The following is a 23,546-nucleotide window of genomic DNA, read 5'->3' as shown; positions in this document are numbered from 1 at the left end:
ACTAAAGCATACTGAAGGGAAATTGTAATACACACATGCGCATTTTTGAGATGCAGTACTTCGCCTTTTGCAACCTCCAATGCTGCTCCTAGTCGTGCAGCTTCACCACTAGAGGCTGCATCCAACTCAGCAATTTGTGACTCCTTTTTGGCAAGTAGTGCCTGCCAAGAATATATGAACCAGATTGGGAGTTGATTCATGTTAGATGAAAACTGAAATCTTCAAGTATTAGAAAGCAATACAATTAAAATCAAATAGACAGAGTTGTACTGCAGTAAAAAATTTGTAAATAAGCATCCAAAATCAAACAATAAAAGAAAAACGCATGCATCCTATGTCACATGGGTGCGGGTGCGGGTGCGGGTGCGGGTGCGGGTGCGGGTGCGGGTGCGACACGGGTGCGGCGCAATTTCAAAAATTTTGGACACGGGGACTCGGCTATATATATATTAAAAATAAAATAAAATATATATATATATATATAAGACTCGGTCAAAGTTGTGCCCATTAGGGGACAGGTGATGAGTTGTGAAGGCATTCTGTACACTTCATACAGGAATAATTCACTTTTGGGCACTTTCTTCATACACTGTAATAATTCACTTTCTTCATACAGGAAAAAACCACAAAAACTTGAGTTGTGCCCATTCTGTACTTAAAACTTGAAAGTGTACAGGTTTTTTAGTTGTGATGGGTTTTTTTCCTTACAGCTGTAGCCCAGAAAATTTAAAAAAAAAAATCAAAAAAAAAAAATCAAAAAAATGGACCAAAATGACCCTGGGTGCGTTGACCGCACCCAGGGTCGGGTTGACCGAGTCCGAGCCGCACCCGTGTCCGCACCTGTGTCGACGCGGGTGCGGCGACCTTGGAGCCGAGTCCGTGTGACATAGCATGCATCACATTATGCATGACGTGAATGACATTCTGATCACTGGGTGCCACTCAATCATTATTCCAAACATTAGAATGGAGGAATTTTATTGTTCAGCATGCAAAACTTTAAATAGCAAGAAGTCATTAGAACAAACTGATGAAACTACAGAGTGAGATGCTAAAATGATGGAAAATCAGAAGATGATGGATCTGAAGAAAAGAAAAACTAATACTACTACAGAAACTAGAAGTACAAGATGATTAATATAGCCTTTCAGGTCCATATGGGGCAATTCATGTTACCATAAAGACAAACATTTAGAAATATTGACAATTATATCCATGGCAAAATCAAGCTAGGCTAATTGTCCTCACTTTAGTCAACAAAATATAGTGCAAGGTACTCTCAATGTGCACATCAAATAGCTAATTCGGGCAGTGCATAATTTGTTTTCCCATTATGAACACACAACAATACATACCTAAGTGAATATATATACAAGAATATATGCATATATATACTCCGATATAGCATAATCATATCTAAAGACAAAGATAAACAATAAATTACTATATAATAAATATTTATATACTTATAATAAACAACATTTAATGCCTGATATCTATATATGGAATTACTCAGTTTCACCTAGTACCAATGCACAGTACAAGCATCCAAACATGCACGTTAGGGACTTTCTAGTTTCTTTAATGCAGGACAACAAGATCATTTGTTGTTTAACAAGTGGACCTATAAATGCAACCTATGAACTAACACGCCATGCATGCCCTGCAAGGAAGAGGAGATGTTTGGCAGCCAATGAAATGAGCCAAGCAAAACACCTCTTTCAGCATTCAAGCATATGTACAATATCAGTCTGGTAAGTTACCAAAATATGTTTTTGATATATCAATGCCACAAACATGTATAACACTAACAAAATACATAAAACGCTACAAATTATTACATGTACGCCAACCTATTGTCACATGGATACAAATAGGGCATGTAGTATAACCACATGAGACGAGTACCAGTGTAGAATTGTTAAAATATGTTGTACATATATATATTTATATATATAGATCACGACACATACACATATATATATTAATTATATATATGTCTATGTGTCTATCTACATATATATATATATTTATATCTTTTGTAAATAGACCCATATAGGGGTAAAACAGTCTTTTTACTTCTTATCGCATATTGTATTTTTTCTCCTTTTCTTTTATTTCCTTTTTTTCTTTCTTTTTTATTTTCTTTATTCTTTTCCTTTTCCACCTTGGAATGGGCCCCACCTAGGGGGACGTTGGAGCATCCAACGGTCATATTTATGACCGTTGGAAGGGCTCCAACGTCCCTCTAGGAGCCCTTCCAAGGCCTCCTCTTTTGTCTATAAATAAAGGGGTTTCTCCCCATTGTAATGTATGCTTCTTTGAAGCCTTTTGAGTGGAATATATATTTTTCCTCTTCTTTTGGGTGCCTTACCACTTTAAGTGGTTGTGTTGTTCTTTTGCCCATTAGTGGCTATTTGTGTATGTGCGTGCTCTCTTGTTTTGCTCTTGGAGACTTCATCCGGCACTTCATTACATGGTATCAGAGCCTTGGTTGATAAAGCTTCATCGGATCTTCTTTTGACAAGTAATATCCTTCTCTTTCGTGCATTTATATTCCTCTTCTACAAATGGCCAACAAGGATGCAAAAATCGACCTCTCATTCAAATTGGATGGGACCAATTATCACATGTGGGCGGCCGCCATGGAAAACAATCTCAAAGGTAAAAAACTTTGGGGTTATGTATGTGGAACCATTCCGGAACCACAATTGAAGTTGACTAAGCTTGAAGGTAATGAGGAAAAAGCTTTGAACGAAGAGGAAAAAGAGAAGGCTATTCTTGATTACTCTTCTAAATTAGAAGATTGGGAAAGTGAGCATGCTAAAATTTTAGCATGGTTCATGAACAATGTTGAATTAAAGATTTGTGCAAATCTCGCCAAATTCAAGAAGGCTAATGAAGCTTGGTTCTTTATGAAAGGCATGTACACTCAAAGAGAACTTGCTAGGCATTTCTTCCTACAAGAAAAGGTAAGAGCTACTAAACAAGGTGATATGAGTATTAGGGACTACTATAGTGCCCTATCTTCTTTATGGGATGAACTTGTCCTTCTCGAACCCCAATGGGAAGGTAGTGCTATTGCTATGAGGCAAGAGCAAATGGAAAAAGAAAGATTTTTCCAATTTATTCATGGGCTTCGCCCCGAATTTGAGCAACTTAGAGGATCCCTTCTCCATAGGGCCTCTACTCCTCTAAGTGATATTTTGGCCGACTTATGTCAAGAAGAGACTCGTTTGGCATTAAAACGAGATGTTGATGAAGTTCATGCCGTATCTAGACCCGGCAACAATGTAAGGCCATACAAACCACCTCATTTCTTCAAAATAATGGTGGTGGAGGAAGGAAAATCATTTGCCATAATTGTAATGAACCGGGCCATATTCGTCCGGATTGCCCAAGATTTAAAAAGAAGGTGGCCTCCATTGGTGAAGCTCCTCCAAATGAAGACTCAAAGAAAGATGGTGACATAAAAGAGTCTCTTGCTCATCTTACCGAAACTCTTCAACAATTCATGAAGATGAGCTCCTCTCAGTTTTCTTCTACACCATCCACTTCCGGCGCCGCTATCTCCTCCTTCCCAGGTATGACCTCTTGGATTCTTGATTCGGGTGTCTCCTTTCATATGACTCTGAATGCATCACTCTTATCAAAAACAAGTCTCAACAAATTTAAATCTTTTGTCTCCACTGCCGATGGAACATCCTTGGATGTTGAAGGCATTGGGAATCTTGAGAAAACTTATAATGAAAACAAAGAATTTTTTGTTCCCAAAATTCGAATTATTCCAAAACTTAATTTAAATCTATTTTCGGTTTCCCAAATTACCGATTTTGAATGTAATGTCACTTTTTCACCTACCCATTGCTATGTGCAGGATCTCTGGTCCGGGAAGCGGATTGGGCAAGGCCATAGAAGAGGGGATCTTTATTATATGGATTTTTTGTCATTGCCAACCAAATCATTTTGTAATCATGTTCAATCCAAAGATATTGAGACTTGGCATAAAAGACTTGGACATCCTAGTGTTTCTAAATTGTATCTCTTTCCTTTTTTGGAAAAATTTTGTAATACAAATACATTCACATGCAATGATTGTATCCTTGGAAAAATTCATTCGCTTCCGTATTCTCATAGTAATTTTGTGTCAAAAAGACCTTTTGAGCTTGTGCATTCCGATGTATGGGGACCGGCACCCGTTCTGTCCAAGGGAGGCTACTCTTACTATGTTAGTTTTGTTGATGACTTTACTAGATATACATGGGTATACATTATTAAAAATAAATCCGATGTCTTTAATAATTTTAAAGAATTTTATATTCTTATTCAAAACCAATTTCAAAACAATATAGCTATATTTAGATCCGACTCTGGAGGAGAATACATGTCTAAAGATTTTCAAAATTATTTCAAAACAAATGGAATTTTACATCAACGATCTTGTCCTAAAACCCCACAACAAAATGGTCTTGCGGAAAGAAAACATAGACATTTAATTGAAACTACAAGAACACTTCTTGTTTCTAAAAATGTTCCTAAAAACTTTTGGGCCGAAGCTCTTCTTACCGCAACATATTTAATCAATCGTATGCCCTCTGCTTCTTTAAAAAATGTATCACCTTTTGAAAAATTATTCAAAATTACTCCAGATTTTAATAGATTAAAGATATTTGGATGTAAATGTTTTGTGCTTGTTCAAGGACAAGATAAACTATCACCTAAAGCTATTGAATGTGCATTCATTGGATATGGTGAAAATCAAAAAGGTTATAGATGCTATGACACTCGAAATAATAAACTCTATATATCAAGAAATGTAAATTTTCTTGAAGAACAAAATGGATTTGATGTTCACACATCTAGAGAAAACCTTGACTATTCCTTCCTATTTGATCTTGCTCCTAGAATTGAAACACCAGATGCAAGTACTTGCGATAATACTTGTGATGGCATCTCCCATCATAATGACATACTTCAGCATGGTAATGATTCTCAAGTTGAGAATCTTAATGAAATGAATGTATATACCCGGCGGTCAGGAATTGAACATCAACCTGCTCTTGAAAGATATTCTCAAGATCTCTCATTAGAAGAACCTATTAATGCACCTAAGAGATCTTCTCGTAATAGTAGACCTCCACAAAAATTTGTATCTTATGAATCTTTCTCACCTAATTATAGGGCTTGTCTCATGTTAATTCATTCATATCATGAGCCTACTTCCTTTAAAGAAGCTAAAGATCATCCACATTGGATTGAAGCAATGAAAGTTGAATTAGAGGCTCTTAACAAAGCTCAAACTTGGAGTATTATTCCCCAACCATTAGGAAAAAAGGCAATTGGGTGTAGATGGGTATATAAAGTTAAAACTAAGTGTGATGGATCTCTTGAGAGATACAAAGCTCGTTTGGTTGCAAAAGGCTATGCCCAAGAATATGGAATTGATTATGAGGAAACCTTTGCTCCCGTAGCTAGGATGACTAGTGTGAGAACTTTAATTGCCTTAGCCTCCATTAAACAATGGCCTATATATCAACTTGACGTTAAAAACGCTTTTTTAAATGGAAATTTATATGAAGAAGTGCTTATGGATCCTCCGCCAGGTCTTGATATTGGTAAAGGAAATATTCTAAAGTTAAATAAAGCTCTCTATGGTCTTAAACAAGCACCTAAAGCTTGGTATGATCTTTTTAGCAAAGTAGTTCTTGATAATGGTTTCTCCTCATGTTATACTGATACTGCTTTGTTTGTTAAAAATTCTAATGATCACATTACAATTCTGTTATTATATATTGATGACATGATTATCACAGGTAATGATAAGAGAGGTATTAACCTTATTAAGAATATTCTCAAAGAAAATTTTGATATGTCTGATCTTGGTTATCTAAGATATTTTTTAGGTATTGAAGTTGCATACTCTCCCAAAGGGTATGTCCTCTCTCAGATGAAGCTTGCCTCCGACATTATTGACAGATCTGGACTGACTGATGACAAGAAGGTGGAGACGCCAGAAACAATCAATGCCAAGATGAGAGCTAGTGATGGCACTCCTTTAGCTGATCCCACACCTTATCGTCAATTGATTGGGTCGCTCACATACTTATCCATCACTAGGCCCGATATTTCTCATGCAGTTCATAGTGCAAGTCAATTTCAGACTGCTCCCTCCACCATTCACATGGCTGCTGTCATGAGAATTATCAGATATCTGAAAGGCACCATAACAAAAGGATTATTCTTACCCTCTTCTTCACCTCTTACTTTACTTGCTTATACTGACTCTGATTGGGGTGGTAACCCCGATGATCGTATTTCTACCACAGGGTATTGTGTGTTTCTTGGAGAGTCACTTATCTCTTGGAGGTGTAAGAAGCAACAGAAAGTTTCACTCTCTTCTACTGAAGCAGAGTATCGTGCGATAGCCACTACCACCACGGAGATCGTATGGTTAAGAAGTTTGCTTAAAGATATGGGGGTCTCATTCTCAACTCCCTCAAAGCTGTGCTGCGACAACAAGAGCTCTATCTACATTGCCAGCAATCACACCTTTCATGAAAGAACAAAGCACATTGAGATGGATTGCCATTATGTTCGTGATGAGTTCCTACGAGGCACCATTCAATTGCCTTATGTTCCAACCGAGTACCAGTTGGCGGACTTCTTCACCAAAGCTTTGCCATCGCCTCGTTTCTTCTTTCTCCTTAGCAAACTCTCGGTGATCTCACCATGTGTTTGAGGGGGGGTGTTAAAATATGTTGTACATATATATATTTATATATATAGATCACGACACATACACATATATATATTAATTATATATATGTCTATGTGTCTATCTACATATATAAATATATATATATTTATATCTTTTGTAAATAGACCCATATAGGGGTAAAACAGTCTTTTTACTTCTTATCGCATATTGTATTTTTTCTCCTTTTCTTTTATTTCCTTTTTTTCTTTCTTTTTTATTTTCTTTATTCTTTTCCTTTTCCACCTTGGAATGGGCCCCACCTAGGGGGACGTTGGAGCATCCAACGGTCATATTTATGACCGTTGGAAGGGCTCTAACGTCCCTCTAGGAGCCCTTCCAAGGCCTCCTCTTTTGTCTATAAATAAAGGGGTTTCTCCCCATTGTAATGTATGCTTCTTTGAAGCCTTTTGAGTGGAATATATATTTTTCCTCTTCTTTTGGGTGCCTTACCACTTTAAGTGGTTGTGTTGTTCTTTTGCCCATTAGTGGCTATTTGTGTATGTGCGTGCTCTCTTGTTTTGCTCTTGGAGACTTCATCCGGCACTTCATTACAAGAATAACTTCCTCAAAGGTAATAGGGGCATAGATATGAAATAGCCAACAAATCGTCATTTCTAACACCCCTTTCAAACTGAGCATGTGTAACAGCCACAGAGGCACAGACAATTTATATTTAGGAACTAATTTGTTTGAAGAATAACAGCTTTGAGAATAAGTTTGCCACTTGATGCTCACTGCTAACAAGCTTTGGTTGCATTTCTTGACCTTCAACCTTTTCTCGAAGAAAACATTGATCTAAATGTGCTTTGTATTACCATATTACACTAAAAAATAGTTATAGTATTTTTGTTGTCACAATATGGGAAAGATGTTATCTTCTGATAGTGACACAACAATTGGCTTAGTATCAATGACCATCGGAGCACTAATTGGCTTGTGACCTGCATGTTGCAACAAATCTAAGAACACTTGTCCTGAGACAACAGCAACTATCATTTTTGTTGATCTATCTCGATCTCATAAAAGTATCATAGTTATCTCAGATATTGCATGCATCTGAAACTTCTCATTTAAGATGACCATATGTAATGACCCTAATCCATACCCTTTAAAAATGCGGAATATTTTTTTTCTAAGAGTTGTGGAAACCTTCCCAAAGATCTGGGGTCCTCACAGTTCCACTTTCCATTGGATAGCCCAACCACCACAAACGAAGTTGCAATCATCATCCATAAGAACCAAACTAATTCATTTATTTATGAGTAAGAGTAAATTTCAAAGACAAGGTTTTATTCAACTAAAAATAAAGCGACAACTGGAAAGAAGCAAGAAGAATTTAAGAAAGAGTCACTTTGTCCCCTGCTGAAACTGACAAACGCAAGTATGACTCTCATCCATCCCCAGTAGTCAGTTCAGCCTCACTGTTCACTATGTCCTGTGAAAAACCAACAAAGTAGGGTGTAAGAACCAAAATTCTGAGCACAACTACTTCTAAAGAAACCAGGTGAGAGAAAGAACATGGATAAGATTTCATGCAATGATTTGAGTGAGTGCAGATATAAAATTTTGCAGCATTCAATTATCCATACCTACCAATAATTACATATGTTCACCAGTCAAGAACAGTAAAACAGTACCATATATCAAGAACTAAATTTTCAAATCTTGCAGCATGATTTCAATAAGTAAATCCTATGCTACCACCAACTCATGTCATGATATAGATAATGATTCAAACATGCATGATCTAATGCATAACAGGAAAATGCATGATTATGTGCAATGCATGATTTCTTCTGTTATCTTTCATTTAAGTTTCATCTTTCCATATGCATGCCCTATTAGATGCACACAAGCTTAAGTTCCTCTTTTTAATTATCGTTGCCCGTGGATACACCAAACGGGTACAATCCCCGAGGTTAAGCAGGTTCCCAGGGTAGCTTAACACACAATTTGTATTTTATTACTGAGTTCCAACTTAGCCCTCGACCGAATCACCTTCGGAACATTAGACATTCACATCCAATGTCGATGACACAAGGGACACCCCACGCCCACAAGTGTCACTTCCTTGGTATCATAAACAACAACTGTGTCAAACACACCACTCCCGGGTAAAGTGACGGACTCTCCCTAAAACCGTGGTTAGGAGAAAGAACCTCAATATCGGGTTCAGGGGACCAAATTACAGCACACAAAGTTTTTGTATCCTCACAGTCTCCCCAAAACCGGATATCTAAGATTCTCATACTCCAGATGAGATATCCCAGAATGTATATTATATTGTTCTTATTCTTTTTATTAAAGTTAATTCTTTAAGTTTGCAACACCATATACAAAAGTAAAGTGAAAACCCGCATCCTCCACTGCGGGGACCCTTACGGGACTCCAGCCCGTATAAACAACTAGAACAGTGTAGTAATGTGCCAAACCATCTTATGTGGTTTAAGTGATGCATTTAAAAACATAAATAAAAGAAAACCAAACCCACGGCTCTCCAGGCCGATGATGGTCCATTTAGGCCATCGAGGCATCACATCACAAAACAAAAGTAGTGTTTTATTTATAACACTAAGCCAAAGTGCCAAAAGCATGTGCACTTATGAAATCATAAACCCAAACATATGCATGTTATAATTCATTCATATGCATTTTCAATATGTGTGTGTTACCTACATCACATATGGGTATTAACCAAATCCATGGTTTCTTTAAGTGTGTGAGTGTACACATGCAATACAAGTTCTCATCAAGCGTACATGCTCACCAAACTATCAATAACCGATCCATGATCACATTCACGATTAAACAACCAGCAAAATAATATGCTAAGATAAGACTTCACATATTCACCGGGCAGAAATGTAAGTTTTTTGCATATGCTGGGGAAGTTTGGTCGGACTTACCAATCCCAGACCCGTCAACCTCCTAGCTAGAAACATAGTCAATTCAGTCCAGCGAGTAATACTCTCAATGTCACTTTATATTGAACTTCATATTAGAAAGCATATAACCCCATCGGCTATTCATATGATAACCAAATGAATATACCTTAGTCAAATCATAAGTGAAAGGAAAACAAGCCCACACAGATGCAGTTTCATGATAGGATTATCAATTTCAGTTCAACATGAAACAACCCTCACATATGCAGTTTTAAATAACAATCGAATTCCTTCTTACATCGAAATGATTCTTTTATATGAAATTTACACTTACACATTCTGAAATTTACACTTACAGCTAAAATTTATAAATCTAGCAATGACAATAATAACCAAGACATTATTTATATATACATACATAGTCAGTTGGAACAAATACTGACTTTAATTCTAATCCAAAACATTGCATAGTCCCTTTTTCTTTGTTCACTATAGGCAAGCAAAAGCAAGTCATTCTTCAATTGTATGCATCCTTTAGGAAGTGAAGTGCATCATGTGATATTGATCCTTTATAACTAATTATGAAAGCAAAACAGGGCATTGTTCTGCATATAACTAAACACCTAAAATACAACAACCAGTAAATTATATACCCACAAAATGTTTGGGAAACGCTTGATCTGCTAACCAGCAACTCACATCTTATAACTCTAGTAAGACCATATCTACCTAAGATAAAAATTCCAATGCCTGAGACAATCCATTAACAACTTAAGAGCAATCTTTGAGTCGTAACCTAAGAAATGCTCAAGCTCCAAAGACAGAGGATGCAGCAACCAATAAACCCCCTTTATATAAGAAAAATAGAAATCGCACATCCCCTTCATAAAGGAAATACAGACAACATACATATAAGATTAAGAGTGAAATCACACAGTCTGTGGTCCAGTTCTTGTATATATATCTTAATCAACATTAACTATGCAAAATCATGAAGAACGTCCAAATGGAAAACACAGATGGGCCTAGCGATCACGGTGTTGTCCTAGCTTTTCTGTTGGTAGAGATGATGTATAGTCATTTTCTTCATTCACAGAATATCAATACCGGATAAAACTCAGAAAAATATTTGCGATTTTCCTTTGTATCAAGAGTTAACCATGGGGATTCGATCCTAGAAATGTAAATCAAAGTTTCTTAAACCAACCCAAGAGAAGGATACCCCAAATCGAAAAGAAACTGAAAACCCCATGATTCTTGAGAAAAAAAATAGCCCCAGGAAGGGTTTCCCAAGAACCCATCTCAAATCATCGCACGGAATCGAACCCTTGTTCGATTCCTCACCCAAAATCCAAGAAGCACCGTACATGTTTCGGATGGGTTTCCCGACAATCTTTCCGGCGATCGGAGGCTGGAGGCGCGTAGGCACGGACGGCTGGTGTCGCTCCACGTTGCTGCCGTGAAGAAGGGTGCTCGTTGGATGCCTTCGATGGCAGCAGGTAGCCGACGACGAACCTGCTGTTTGCCGCAGGTTTTCCGGCGATCTCCTATCCTCTGGCACACGCACACAGACAGACAGCGAGAGAGAGAAAGAGAGAGAAACGAGGGAAGAGAGAGAGAGAGCCCGAGTGAAGAGGGCAAGAACCCCCTCTCCACTCCCCCTTTATCGGCCCCAAGCCCTCCTCTACCGAGATGCAGGGGTCGGTTACGCCCTGCGTAACCCCCCCCCCCTTTCCCCCCTTCTTGATTCTGTTAGGGTTTTATCGAGCAACCCTTATCGGGTTGCCCTTTTTTTTCTTTAAAAGGGTTGTTACATGGGTGCGGCTCGGGTCCGGACCCGAGACCCGTAACCCGACCCCAACGAGATGGATCCACCATTTTCTCCTTCTTTTTATCTTATAATTAATATTAATTATTTTTTTAAATTTAAAATTAACATTATTCATATAATTTAACCCCCACCAATATGGATCCAACTGTGGATCCTCGAGTTCGCTTAATATATATATACATATATTTATGTATATTTCTATTTTATTACTAATATTAATATTATTTTAATATAACGCAAATATTTAAGCATAAATACCCCTTTATGGGTCTTGGATCCGAAATTGGATCCCAGGCCCAAATCACCCATATATCATAATATATTTAAATAAATGCCTAAAATTAAGGTTATTACACCATAAGCTCCTTCATCCAGTTCATATTGCTGCTACCTATGACTATTACCAACACATAGCAAAACGGTTTTGAATCAAAGTAATAAAATAATGAACAGTCAACTTTTCCATGTGAAGATCCAAATTTTTTTACAAAACTAAATGTATTAAATTAGAACTTAGAGCCTGGGCCCTCTACAGGATTTCTCGACAGGTTAACAGCCTTTTTCAAATGAAGCACGATGGGCTTGAATTGCTGAAGAAAAGGAAAAACTAAAATTAACCCTATTAACAGTCCAAGATAGCTTTCTTTAAAAATTTACCTAGAACAAATGTGTTTTCATATCCTAAGACCACATAACTAACAGGGGAAAAAAATCTGTAAGGCTATGTTAAGCAAGGAATTTTCATGTTCAAAGCAAATAGAAACCTTTGAGATCAACCTGCACAAGACATATCAAGGCTTATAAGCTTACCTTGCTTCATATATTTTGGATATTACGAATATAGAATTTCTATTCAGGAGATGAAAAGAGAGATCATCCTAATAGCATCATTTAAAACATTTACCAATTTCAAATGGAATTGAGGCAATATAGTTGGAAGTAATTAAAATAACCTACCTGATATAAGCCATCATATGAATAATACATGAATTATAATAGTTCAAGAGGGTTCATTTGCAGAAGCCTAATTCTGTTTCTTTGTTATCTGGTTTTCCACTAGATATCCATGGATGAAGTAGATCTATACAAAGGATCTCACCTGCAATGACGAAATGGTTTCTGCAGCTTTGCTTCTATCATTAAGTGCATCAGCAAGTTGAGCTTCTAGGCTTTCAATATGCTAGACAAACCAAAAGGATAACAGAAACAAAACTAAATCAAGCTGTTGAGTCACTAAAATACAATAGCTATTAAGTTAAAATCAGAAACACATTCCACTATTAGATCTAAACAGATGATTGAAAGAAGATGGTAGAAAGAAAGGTGAAGTCAAAAGGTTTATACTACCGAAAAGGAGAAAACTGACTCTATGTAAGAAGATAAAATGCAACCACTTACCTTTTGGTGATTCGAACTAAGCTCAGTTATGGAAGCTTGACGCTTTTCATCCAATGATTGCAGTAAACCTTGCATGTCATTTAACATCTGTGAGAAAGAAAAAAAAATCACCACCACCATCAAAAAATCTATTGATAGTTTACATATTATGGTCGGGCATATAATAGCAGTGCAGTTTGCTTACATTCAAAATCTAAAATAAATAAGCCAAATACTAATCATTAATTAAGCAAAAAATAAAGAGGAAAAATATGGAATAATAAGACACAAAATGAGTCTTCTATCTATTTGTTGGATTTTCAGGGAACTGTTTTCTCTAGTGAGCCACTCACAGTACTAGCAACTTTGGGTCAAAGCTCTAACACTTGGCCATTCAGAAATAGACAGCGTGGTTCATATCACCAACTGTCGAAACACCCTGTACTGTGGTAGAACCATCTGAACTGAAAAAGGATCCCCACATGTTCAACACACCTTTTGTTGGTTTTAAAATTTAAATAGCAGCTTTAGTTGGGAACCAGTCTATGCCCCCATGAAGATGATCTGCATTTAGGTCATGCACTACATTTCTATATGTTAGATGATCATTCTATATGCTTCTAAATTTTCTTTGTGAACACATATCTATTTCAATGGATTATGTGTTACCGACCACTACAATGGTGCATTTCAGTGGTCAAGGATGTCTATATAGATGGTCAATGCTTTAGTTTCAAGTTTCAACCTATGATATCCTTCTGTAACAGTATGGACCATTTTCTATAGTTGTAACTTGTAACCGATAGGAGAATACAATATTAAGTGAAGTTCACACGTTCTTGAATAGCACAACCAGCGGAGATACTCTTTTCTCTGTCTTTGCAAAGATTGAGAAGAGGGACATAAGGAAAATGAGTATGCTGGCCAACATGTTTAATCAGCATTTACTCAATCAGCCAAAGTTAGGCACCTGGATTTCCACGATTGCAGACTCAACATAGTCCTGTCTTTCACTAGGGCCCATGGGATCCTTGGTTCTTCCTGTCACTAGTGGCATTTTAAGATATTTAAGTGGAAGGCTACCCTTCTTGCATCCAAAAGGATTTTCAGAAGCTTTTTCAATGCCAGTTTATAATAAATGTCAACAACTCATGTTTAGCTTTATTCACAGTAAGTCCCAATACTGGAGCAAATGATCTGAGTATGAGCTAAACCCTGAACCTTTGGGATGTTTGGGGTGTTTGTTTCGTCGAACACTCGCGTCCATGGGATGCACTGAGCACGGACACCACGCGCATCCACGCACCCACACAAACACAGAATGTGCAGATGCTACTTTGGTGCATCCCACGGACCCGAAAACAGCATCCACCACTGTTCTGTGTCCCTCAACAGAACAGCGGCAGATGGACAAGAACGGAAATCAAAAAAAAAATTATGGTGCATGGACAGGGTGTGACAGTGCATTCTGTTCTGTCCACAGACAGTACAGGACAGGCTGTCCACAATTCAAACGCCCCCTTGAGTTATTGTGGCCTCACCCAACACTAGGATATCATCAGCAAAATGCAAAGTAGAAATGTTTACACCATCCAAATCCTAGCATCATTGCCTTCTTGAATAGCACAACCAAGCCTTCACCAACAATACTGAATAAGAGTGGCGATAACAGCAGCCTTGCCTAAGATGCTACTGCATAGAGGAAAGTGTTAAAATATATGTGTGTTCACACACACACACACACACAGACACACACACACACATATATATATATATATATATATATATATATATATATAGATATATATATATATACTATACATATATATATTTCATATACATACATATAAGATATATATTTTTGATGTATCTCCTTTTGTAATGCCCACTAGGGACAATTTAGTCTTTTTGTTCTCATGTAAATAGACGTCCACTAAGGACATTTTTGTAATCTTTTATTTTTGTTGTTTTATGTTTTATTTTATTTGAATAAGGGATAATAAAGGGGCCTCCCAAAAGAGTTGTTGGGACCCTCCCCAACTCCCCTTGGTTCCCAAAGAGCAGTGTTGTGAAAAGCGTTGAGGCGTAGTGAGGCGCTCCACCAAAAACCGAGGGGAGGCGTAAAGCATAAGCCTCAAATATTTTTTTTTGAAAACATTAAAAAATTATAAAAAAATATCTAAAAATATAAAGAAATAAAGAAATGCTTTATTGATGAAATAACAACCAATAAAAAATAGAAAATCTCAAATAAGTACTAAAAATATGAAATTAACATATAAAAGTAACTAAAACTGATTACATAACTGGAAAATATATGAGATTAACCAAAAAAAGTTAAAATTGAAAAGACATAGCCATTCACATCTGGGTCTGGACCCTGAGATCCAGACCCAATTCGTTTTATCTATTTTAACACATGCTCTTTAATGGCATGTTGTAATTTTAGTATTGTCTGTAATGGGTATTTTTGTACCCTAATTTCTGTACATGAGTTTACTTAACGAAAAGCAAGCATAGCCGACCCTATTGGGGTTTCTCCTGCAGCCTTCAAAGCTTCTCTCTCCTCTCGTTCTTTTCTGATATGGAATCAGAGCGGTGATCCTCTCCAAGGTCTCAGTCCAAGAAAGACAAGGTCAGATTTAGCGATTTTGATCCGAGTAAAACATCATATCTCTTTTCTTTTCGGGTTTCCTTTCTTTTATTCCTATTTGTTTTTCTTTCCTATTTGTTTTTCTTTTTTGAAAAGAAAATCACGTTATATTCAAATAACGTGTTTTTGTTTTGCACTTCATTGGCTGACTTTTATTCAAATCGTCTTGCTGCATAACCTCGATTTCTATCCTGAAAAAAAAAAACAGCCGAGTTCTCTGAAACTTGTTCTTAGTTCTGATTCAAAGTCTTGCTTTCTGCTTCAATCGCCTATGGATTCTTTTTCTGCTTCTCAATTTGGCCTCTCTTCCAACTTTCTTAGCCAACTTGTATATGAGAAACTGAGCAACACCAATTTTCTCACCTGGAAAAGACAAATCATCCCATTCATAAGAAGAGTCAAGACCTTTCTGGACACCTAGATGACTCTGTTTATGTTCTCCCAAAGTTCATATCACAAGATGGCAAGACTGGGGAGGGTGAAACTTCCATTACTTTTGTCAGAAATCCAGAATATATATCCTGGATGAAGCGAGACCAGGCTTAGGTTGCCTACATCCTATGTCACATGGGTGCGGGTGCGGGGGTGCGGCACTTTCAAAAGACAAATCATCCCATTCATAAGAAGTCAAGACCTTTCTGGACACCTAGATGGCTCTGTTTATGTTCCCCCAGAGTTCATATCACAAGATGGCAAGACTGGGGAGGGTGAAACTTCCATTACTTTTGTCAGAAATCCAGAATATATATCCTGGATGAAGCGAGACCAGGCTTTGGTTGCCTACATCCTATGTCACATGGGTGCGGGTGCGGGGGTGCGGCACTTTCAAAAAACTTGGGTGTGGGGGTGCGGCAAAAATATAAAAAATTATATATAAAGTCCAAAAGTTGGACATAAATGACCTCAGGTGCGTTGACTGCACCCACATAAATGACCTCGGGTGCGGGTGCGACTCGGGTGTGGCACCTAGTTGGAGAGTCCCTGTGACATAGCCTACATCACTTCCACGTTGTCACAGGAGGTGCTTGTGGCAATCCCAGATGACTGCACTGCTATGCAACTATGGCATCATCTTGTTCGGACGTATTCTCAAGTTTCCCAGGCTAGAGTTTTATTTTTAAAGAAAGAGTTTCAAATGCTCAGAAAGGACTCTGTGACTGTCATGGAGTATTTAAACAAAATGAAAACTATCACAGATAAGTTGGCTATTGTGGGTTACGTGATCAGTGACAAGGATATGGTGCAACAAACCTTGAGCGGGCTGGGACCCGATTATCATATGATGGTTACTACATTGTTGTGTTTGCCAGACTTACCTACATTTGAAGATCTCCGTGCTAAGCTCTTACAGTATGAAATGACTTTGAAAGGATTCTCTGAAAGTAATCACAACCCCATTGGAGCACACGATGTTCTTGCCACCGGAGTTAACTATGGTCGAGAACGTGGCAAGTATGAATCTCGAGAAAGGGGAGGTCAAGAGAGGAATGGACAAGGAGCTCATGGAATATTACCTAGTCCTAGTATGCCTCCTAATCTACAAAGGCAAAGAACAATACCTACCTGCTTTCTCTGTAACAAAAGGGGGCATATAAAGGCAAATTGTTGGTTCAACCCGCAAAATAGAGGAAAGCAATTGGAGACAAGAAAGGGAACAGATACATTGAAGAATAGTGAAGAAGTCAAAGAACTCTTGTTATCTGCCTTGGCTGAATTAAATATCAAACAGAATGATCAAGGCACTTGGTATGTTGATTCTGGTGCAACCACCCATGTCACTGGTGATGCTGGTAAGCTCCTAAATCTTGTTTCTTATGTTGGTAGAAATAGTATAGTCACTGGAGATGGGTCTAACCATCATATTTCGCACATTGAAAATTTTTTAATTCCTATGTCCAACTCTTCTATTGCTCTTTCAAATGTCATTCATGCTCCTAATATCAAGAAAAATATTGTTTCTGTATCTAAGCTTGTTGATAACATTAATGCTTCAGTTGAGTTTACTCCTTTTTCTGTTTGTGTTAAGAACCTACACACGAGGGAAACATTTGTTTAAGGAAAACGCCAAGGGAATATGTATGTGTTCCAAGAGAATCCTTCCTCTCGTGTTCAGCCTGTTGACTCCACCTTGAAGCTCACATCATCATCTTCAGTTCCTTCTGATAGTGTTTTTAATCTTTCTGAATGTATTGAGCCAAATCTTTGGCATGGTCGTCTGGGTCATTGTAGAAGTCGCTTTACTGATAAGCTTGCTTCAAGTAGTCTTATTCCCAAGTCAAATCTGAATTTAAGTGTCGATAATAAAAAATGTTCTAATTGTCTTCAGTGTAAGAGTCACGTTCTTCCATTTCGTTCCATTAATAAAAGAGCTTCAAGACCATTTGAAATCATATGTTCTGATGTTTGGGGTTCGGCCACGGTTTTTTCAATGTCTGGCACTAGATATTATCTCATTTTTGTTGACAGCTATTCTCGATATACATGGATCTTCTTTATGAAAAGTAAATTTGAAACCTTCAAGTTATTTCAGAATTTTCAATCCTTTGTTCAAAATCAATTCTCTGAGAATATCATTTGTTTTCAATGTGATGCAGGGGGTAAATTCTCTTAAAATGACTTTATTAGTTTCCTTCAATCAAATGGGATAAATTGACAGGTGTATTGCCCTCATACACCTCAACAGAATGGGATTGCTGAACGGAAGCATCGCCATATTGTCGAGAGTGCAATGAGCATGATGCAAGACAGTAATCTTCCAGTTTCCTTCTGAACAGAGGCTTTTCATAGAGCAGTTTATGTCATAAATCGATTGCCCATGAACATCCTGAAAAACAAATCACCCTATTTCTCTTTAAATAGTGTGCATCCAAATTATCATGATTTGCGTGTATTCGAGTGTATATGTTATGTTCATGTTGACAGTTCAATGCGGCAAAAGTTTCAGGATAAGGCCTTAAAGTGCAGATTTGTTGGGTACGCTGATGATTACAAATGGTACAGATGCTATGATCCTGTGAGCAAGCGCATCAAAATATCCAGAAATGTTGTGTTTGACGAATCAAAATTTGGTCATAGTGTTGACATTCCTCCTGACATTGAAGTTTATCATCCTTGGTTGAACTCAGATCTCTTTTCTAGTATTGATGATATTTGTTCTTCTGAATGTAATCAAAGAGGTGAGGAAAATGTATCAACTGCTACGCAAAGAACTCAGGAAAGTGTGATTTCTGAACCATCGTCGGCTCCCGAAAGGTATAAAGGCATTGTTTACTCTAGACGTGAAAAGGAGATACCTCTCAACTCTAATCAGGAGCAGAATTCTCCTTCTGCTTCCATTCAATCACCTGTTCACAGAAGATCTACCTGATCTCGACATCCAATTGATAGGTGGGTTAGTCATGAGAACTTCACAATGGATTTTCAACTCTTCTTATCCTCTCAAGGCAAGGAAGATCAACCCACAACATTTTATCAAGCAATAAATTCTAAGAGATGGATTGAAGCCATGAACGAAGAAATGGAGGCTCTTCATGAATGTGGCACTTGGGATATTGTTCCCAGACCACACAATCGAAATGTGGTTGGGTCAAAGTGGGTGTATAAGATAAAATATAAGTCAGATGGCACTATCGAGCGGTACAAAGCTAGACTGGTTGCCAAAGGCTACACACAGGAGCAAGGACAAGACTATGATGAAACCTTCAGTCCAATCGTGAAAATGGGTACTATCTGCATCATACTGACATTGGTTGTTGAACATCAGTGGACTCTCAGCTAATTGGACGTGAAAAATGTGTTTCTACATGAAACCCTTAAGGAGGAAGTGTACATGGAGCAGCCCACTAGGTATATAGAAGGAAACTCTAAAGAATACGTGTGCAGGTTAAAGAGAGCTATATATGGTCTGAAGCAGGCGTCTCGATCTTGGTTTGACAATTTTTAGATTGAAGTTGAAAAATATGGTTTTAGTCGATCTCTTCTTGACCATTCTCTTTTCATATTCAAATGCAAAGATATAGTTACCCCGTTATTGATATATGTTGACGACATTATCATTACAGGTAACTCTAATGAACATACTGAATAGGGTAAAGAACTTCTGAACCATAGATTCAAGATGAAGGATCTTGGTAAGTTGCGATACTTTCTTGGAGTAGAAGTTGACAGGACTCCTGAATGCATGACACTTATGTTAAAATATTATGTCTCTTTTAACTGTAAATTGAAATACCCATCAGGGGTATTTCAGTCCTTTTACTCAATAGGTGTCAGCCACCCTAATGGGCTAACATTTTTACTTTTTCTTTTTTTATTTACTTTTGCCTTTTACACCTTTTTCTTTTTACACTTTTTTTTCTTTTTGACTGTTGTAAAAGGGACAGCTCCATATAGCTGTTGGAGCTGCCCCAACAGTCACAAATGTGACCGATGGGTGCAGCTCCAACAGTCATATTGAGATGCACCCTGTGGCTTCTTTTTGCATTATAAAAATGCCTTAGTAGCCCTTGTAAACATATCCTTTTTTATGAGTGCATATGCAATAACAATGCTTTTGTAAAGCCCCTCTTGGGAACTTATGAATTGAAGTTCATTTTGTTTCATGCTTTTATGCATGTGTATCCGTGCCTTCGTGCACTTGTGAGTGTTCTCCTTTATGCCTTTGTGCACTCTTTGTATTTCTTGTATTGTGGTGTTACACACAATCTCTTTTTGTAGAGATTTTCACATGATATCAGAGCAAGGTTGTTTAGAGAAAGAAATTGGTGTGATTCTTCTCAATATCAAGTGCCTCGAAAAACGTGCCTTCAACTTTTTGGTGATTGGAGTGGAGACTTTTCTTCATTCAATATTTTAGAAGATTACTACAACAAGAAAGATTTAAAATCTTATTGCGGTACGTATTCTTTTTTTTTCTTCTTTCCTCTCTAATGAGTGAGAAAGACTCTCATTTTTCTCTTGGTTTCAAGCTAAATCGCTCAAATTATCATGTGTGGGCCGGAAATCTGAAAGCTCACATCAAAGGGAAAGGGCTTTGGGGTTACATTCAAGGCTCGATTCCGTAACCAGAGCCTAAAATTACTTTGGTTAAAGAAGGGGAAATCAAAATCCTTGAGGGAGATGAAAGAACTAATGCTCTTAAGGAATATAGTAGGAAACATGAGGAATGGGAAATGAAGAATTTCAAGATCTTGTCTTTGGATTTTCTCTTTCGTTGAGACAAGAATTAATGCCAACATTATAAAGTTTAAAAAGGCTTCTCAAGCGTAGGAGTATCTTGAGAAGATGTATACTTTTAGGGACTTGTCCCATAAGTATTATCTTCAAAAGAGAGTGTTAACTCTTGTTCAAGGTGATATGTCTATAAGAGAGTATTTTGCGGAACTCTCTTCAATTTGGGATGAGCTTGCCATGCTTGAACCCAAGTGGAGTGGAAAAGCCATAGAGCTTCGTCATAAGCAATTAGAAGAAGACCGATTCTTCAATTTTTTGAATGGGCTAAGGCCCGAGTTTGAGCAAATAAGATCTTCTCTCCTATCCTCTTTTACCTCTCTCTCTCTCTTGAAGATGTCTTAACTAAATTAAGTGGAGAGGAAACCCGTATGGGCATTAGCAAGCAAAATCCTAGTGTGCTTGCAATGTCCACAAATCAAGAAGAATATGATGGTGTTAATGTTGTTTCTAGACCCGGTAACAATTTAAGAACATATAGACCTCCTCATTTTAAGAATCAAAATCAAGGTAATCAAGGAGGAAGAAGAGATTATAGCAAAATCTCGTGTCACTTTTGCAAAGAACCGGGTCATATCGAACCGGTTTGCCCAAAATGGAAGAAACTTTTAGCAATGGCAACTACATCTCAACCATCCAAAGAGGAATCTTCAAAAGAAACTCTATCTCTCAATCAAATTGTGAAGGTTCTTCAACCTCTTCTAAAGGGAGCTATTTCCGGTGCGGCTGTATCCACCTCTTCTTCTCCAAGTAAAACTTCTTGGCTCTTAGATTTGGGTGCATCCTTTCATATGACCCCAAACATTTCATCTCTTTCCGAGTATTATAAAAATGTGTCACCTTCTTTTGTTTCGACCGCGGATGGTACTTCTCTCGAAATTAAGGGAATTGGAAATTTTAAAACTCAAAACTTCTTTACTCCAAAAATTAGACTTATACCAAAATTAAATTTAAACTTGTTTTCCGTTTCTCAACTCACGGACCTTGGGTGTAACATTCAATTCTCATCTAATAAATGTTTAATACAGGCTCACCGGTCCGGGAGATTGATTGGGGAAGGCTCTAGGAAATGAGACTTGAACTATGTGGACTTTCTTCAAATTCCTAAAAACACCTTTTGTAATGTGGCCCAACATAAAGACATAAATGTTTGGCACAAGAGACTTGGTCATCCCAACATTACCAAGTTATTCTATCTACATTTTGTTAAAGATCTTTGTAAAAATACTTTCTCTTGTAATGATTGTATTCTTGAAAAAATGAAAAGTATACCTTTTGAACCAAGAACTATGTTTAGTACTAAACCTTTTGAAATTATTCACTCGGATGTTTGGGGACCGACACCTGTCATATCCAAAGGTGGTTTTGCTTACTATGTGATTTTTGTGGATGATTTCTCACGATATTGTTGGATATATTTTCTCAAACATAAGCATGAAGTTTTTTCATGTTTTAAAACATATCATATGATGATCCAAAATCAATTTAATAGTAATTTAAAGATATTTAGGACCGATTCCGGAGGTGAATATCTCTCTAATGAGTTTAAGAAATATCTTCAAGATTGTGGCATTGTCCATCAAAGATCGTGTCCTAAGACCCCACAACAAAATGGTTTGGTCGAAAGAAAGCATAGGCATATCATTGAAACCACTAGAACCCTTCTCATTTCCCAAAATATTCCCAAAAAATTTTGGGCGAAGCGGCTCTTGCTTCCGTCTATCTTATCAACCGACTTCCATCCAAAAATTTAGATAAAATTTCTCCCTTTGAGATTCTATATCAAAAAGAACCCGATTATAATAGGTTGAGAGTTTTTTGTTGTAAGTGCTTTCTTCTTACCGATAAAAATGATAAACTCTCACCAAAAGCCATTCATTGTGCTTTCCTTGGCTATTCGGAAACTCAAAAAGGATTTCGATATTATGACTCTAAGAATGATAAATTATATGTTTCAAAGAATGTAACTTTTTTGGAAAATGGTAGTGGTTTTGAAAAAAATGAATCTCATTTAGAAAATGTCGATTACTCCTTTCTTTTTGACCTTTTATCTAAAGATGATGATATCTCTAATGATGATGAATCAACACATAATAGTGAAAATGAAATGGTTGTGATCAACAATAACTCTAACCCTTCTACCCCTCAAGAAGAAAATGTATCTAGAGAACTCATCACTTATTCTCATAGCGATAGAAGCACCTTTAGGAGTGCTATTGAACTATATAGTGAACCTAGTGAGACTATTTTCACTCATGATTCTCATCCTAGGAGAACTGAAAGAACTAGAAGGACTCCCTCTTGATTCATATCTTTTGATTCTTTCTCTCCTAAATATCGAGCTTGTTTGAGTGTCATTCACTCTTATTTTGAACCAAAAATTTTTGGAGAAGCCAAACAATGTACTGAATGGAGAGAAGCCATGGAGAGTGAACTCAAGGCTCTTAAGAAAGCTAACACTTGGGAATTCCAACCTCTTCCCAATGGCAAGAAAACTATAGGATGTTGATGGGTGTTCAAGGTCAAGACTAAGAGTGATGGTTCTCTTGAAAGGTATAAGGCTCGTCTTGTAGCTAAAGGGTACAATCAAGAATATGGGATTGACTATGAAGAGACATTTGCTCCAGTAGCTCGTATGGTTACTGTCAGATGTCTTATCACCATTGCTTCAATTCGAAAATGGAATACTTACCAAATGGATGTCAAAAATGCCTTTTTAAATGGAGATCTTAATGAAGAAGTTTACATGGATGCTCCACCTGGTATGGAAATCCCTAAAAATAAAGTTCTTTGTCTTCGTAAAGCTCTTTATGG

At 37.3% G+C, this 23,546-nt stretch overlaps 1 protein-coding gene across 1 annotated transcript in view; it reads right to left on the bottom strand.

Moving 5' to 3' along the window:
* Positions 1-23,546, bottom strand: part of LOC149832616 (protein GRIP-like) — a 174,143-nt gene that overhangs the window by 65,772 nt on the left and 84,825 nt on the right. Inside the window, exons 5-7 of the mRNA XM_090014605.1 lie at positions 12,872-12,958; positions 12,573-12,653; positions 36-161 (exon numbers count right to left, since the gene is read on the bottom strand). Coding sequence (XP_089870731.1) covers positions 36-161; positions 12,573-12,653; positions 12,872-12,958 — 294 coding nt within the window. The remainder of the gene's footprint in view (positions 1-35; positions 162-12,572; positions 12,654-12,871; positions 12,959-23,546) is intronic.

Source organism: Nuphar pumila, chromosome 7, assembly GCF_984573655.1.
Source record: "Nuphar pumila chromosome 7, dmNupPumi1.hap1.1, whole genome shotgun sequence".
Lineage (NCBI taxonomy): Eukaryota > Viridiplantae > Streptophyta > Magnoliopsida > Nymphaeales > Nymphaeaceae > Nuphar > Nuphar pumila.
This window is presented reverse-complemented; position numbering and strand designations above follow the sequence as displayed.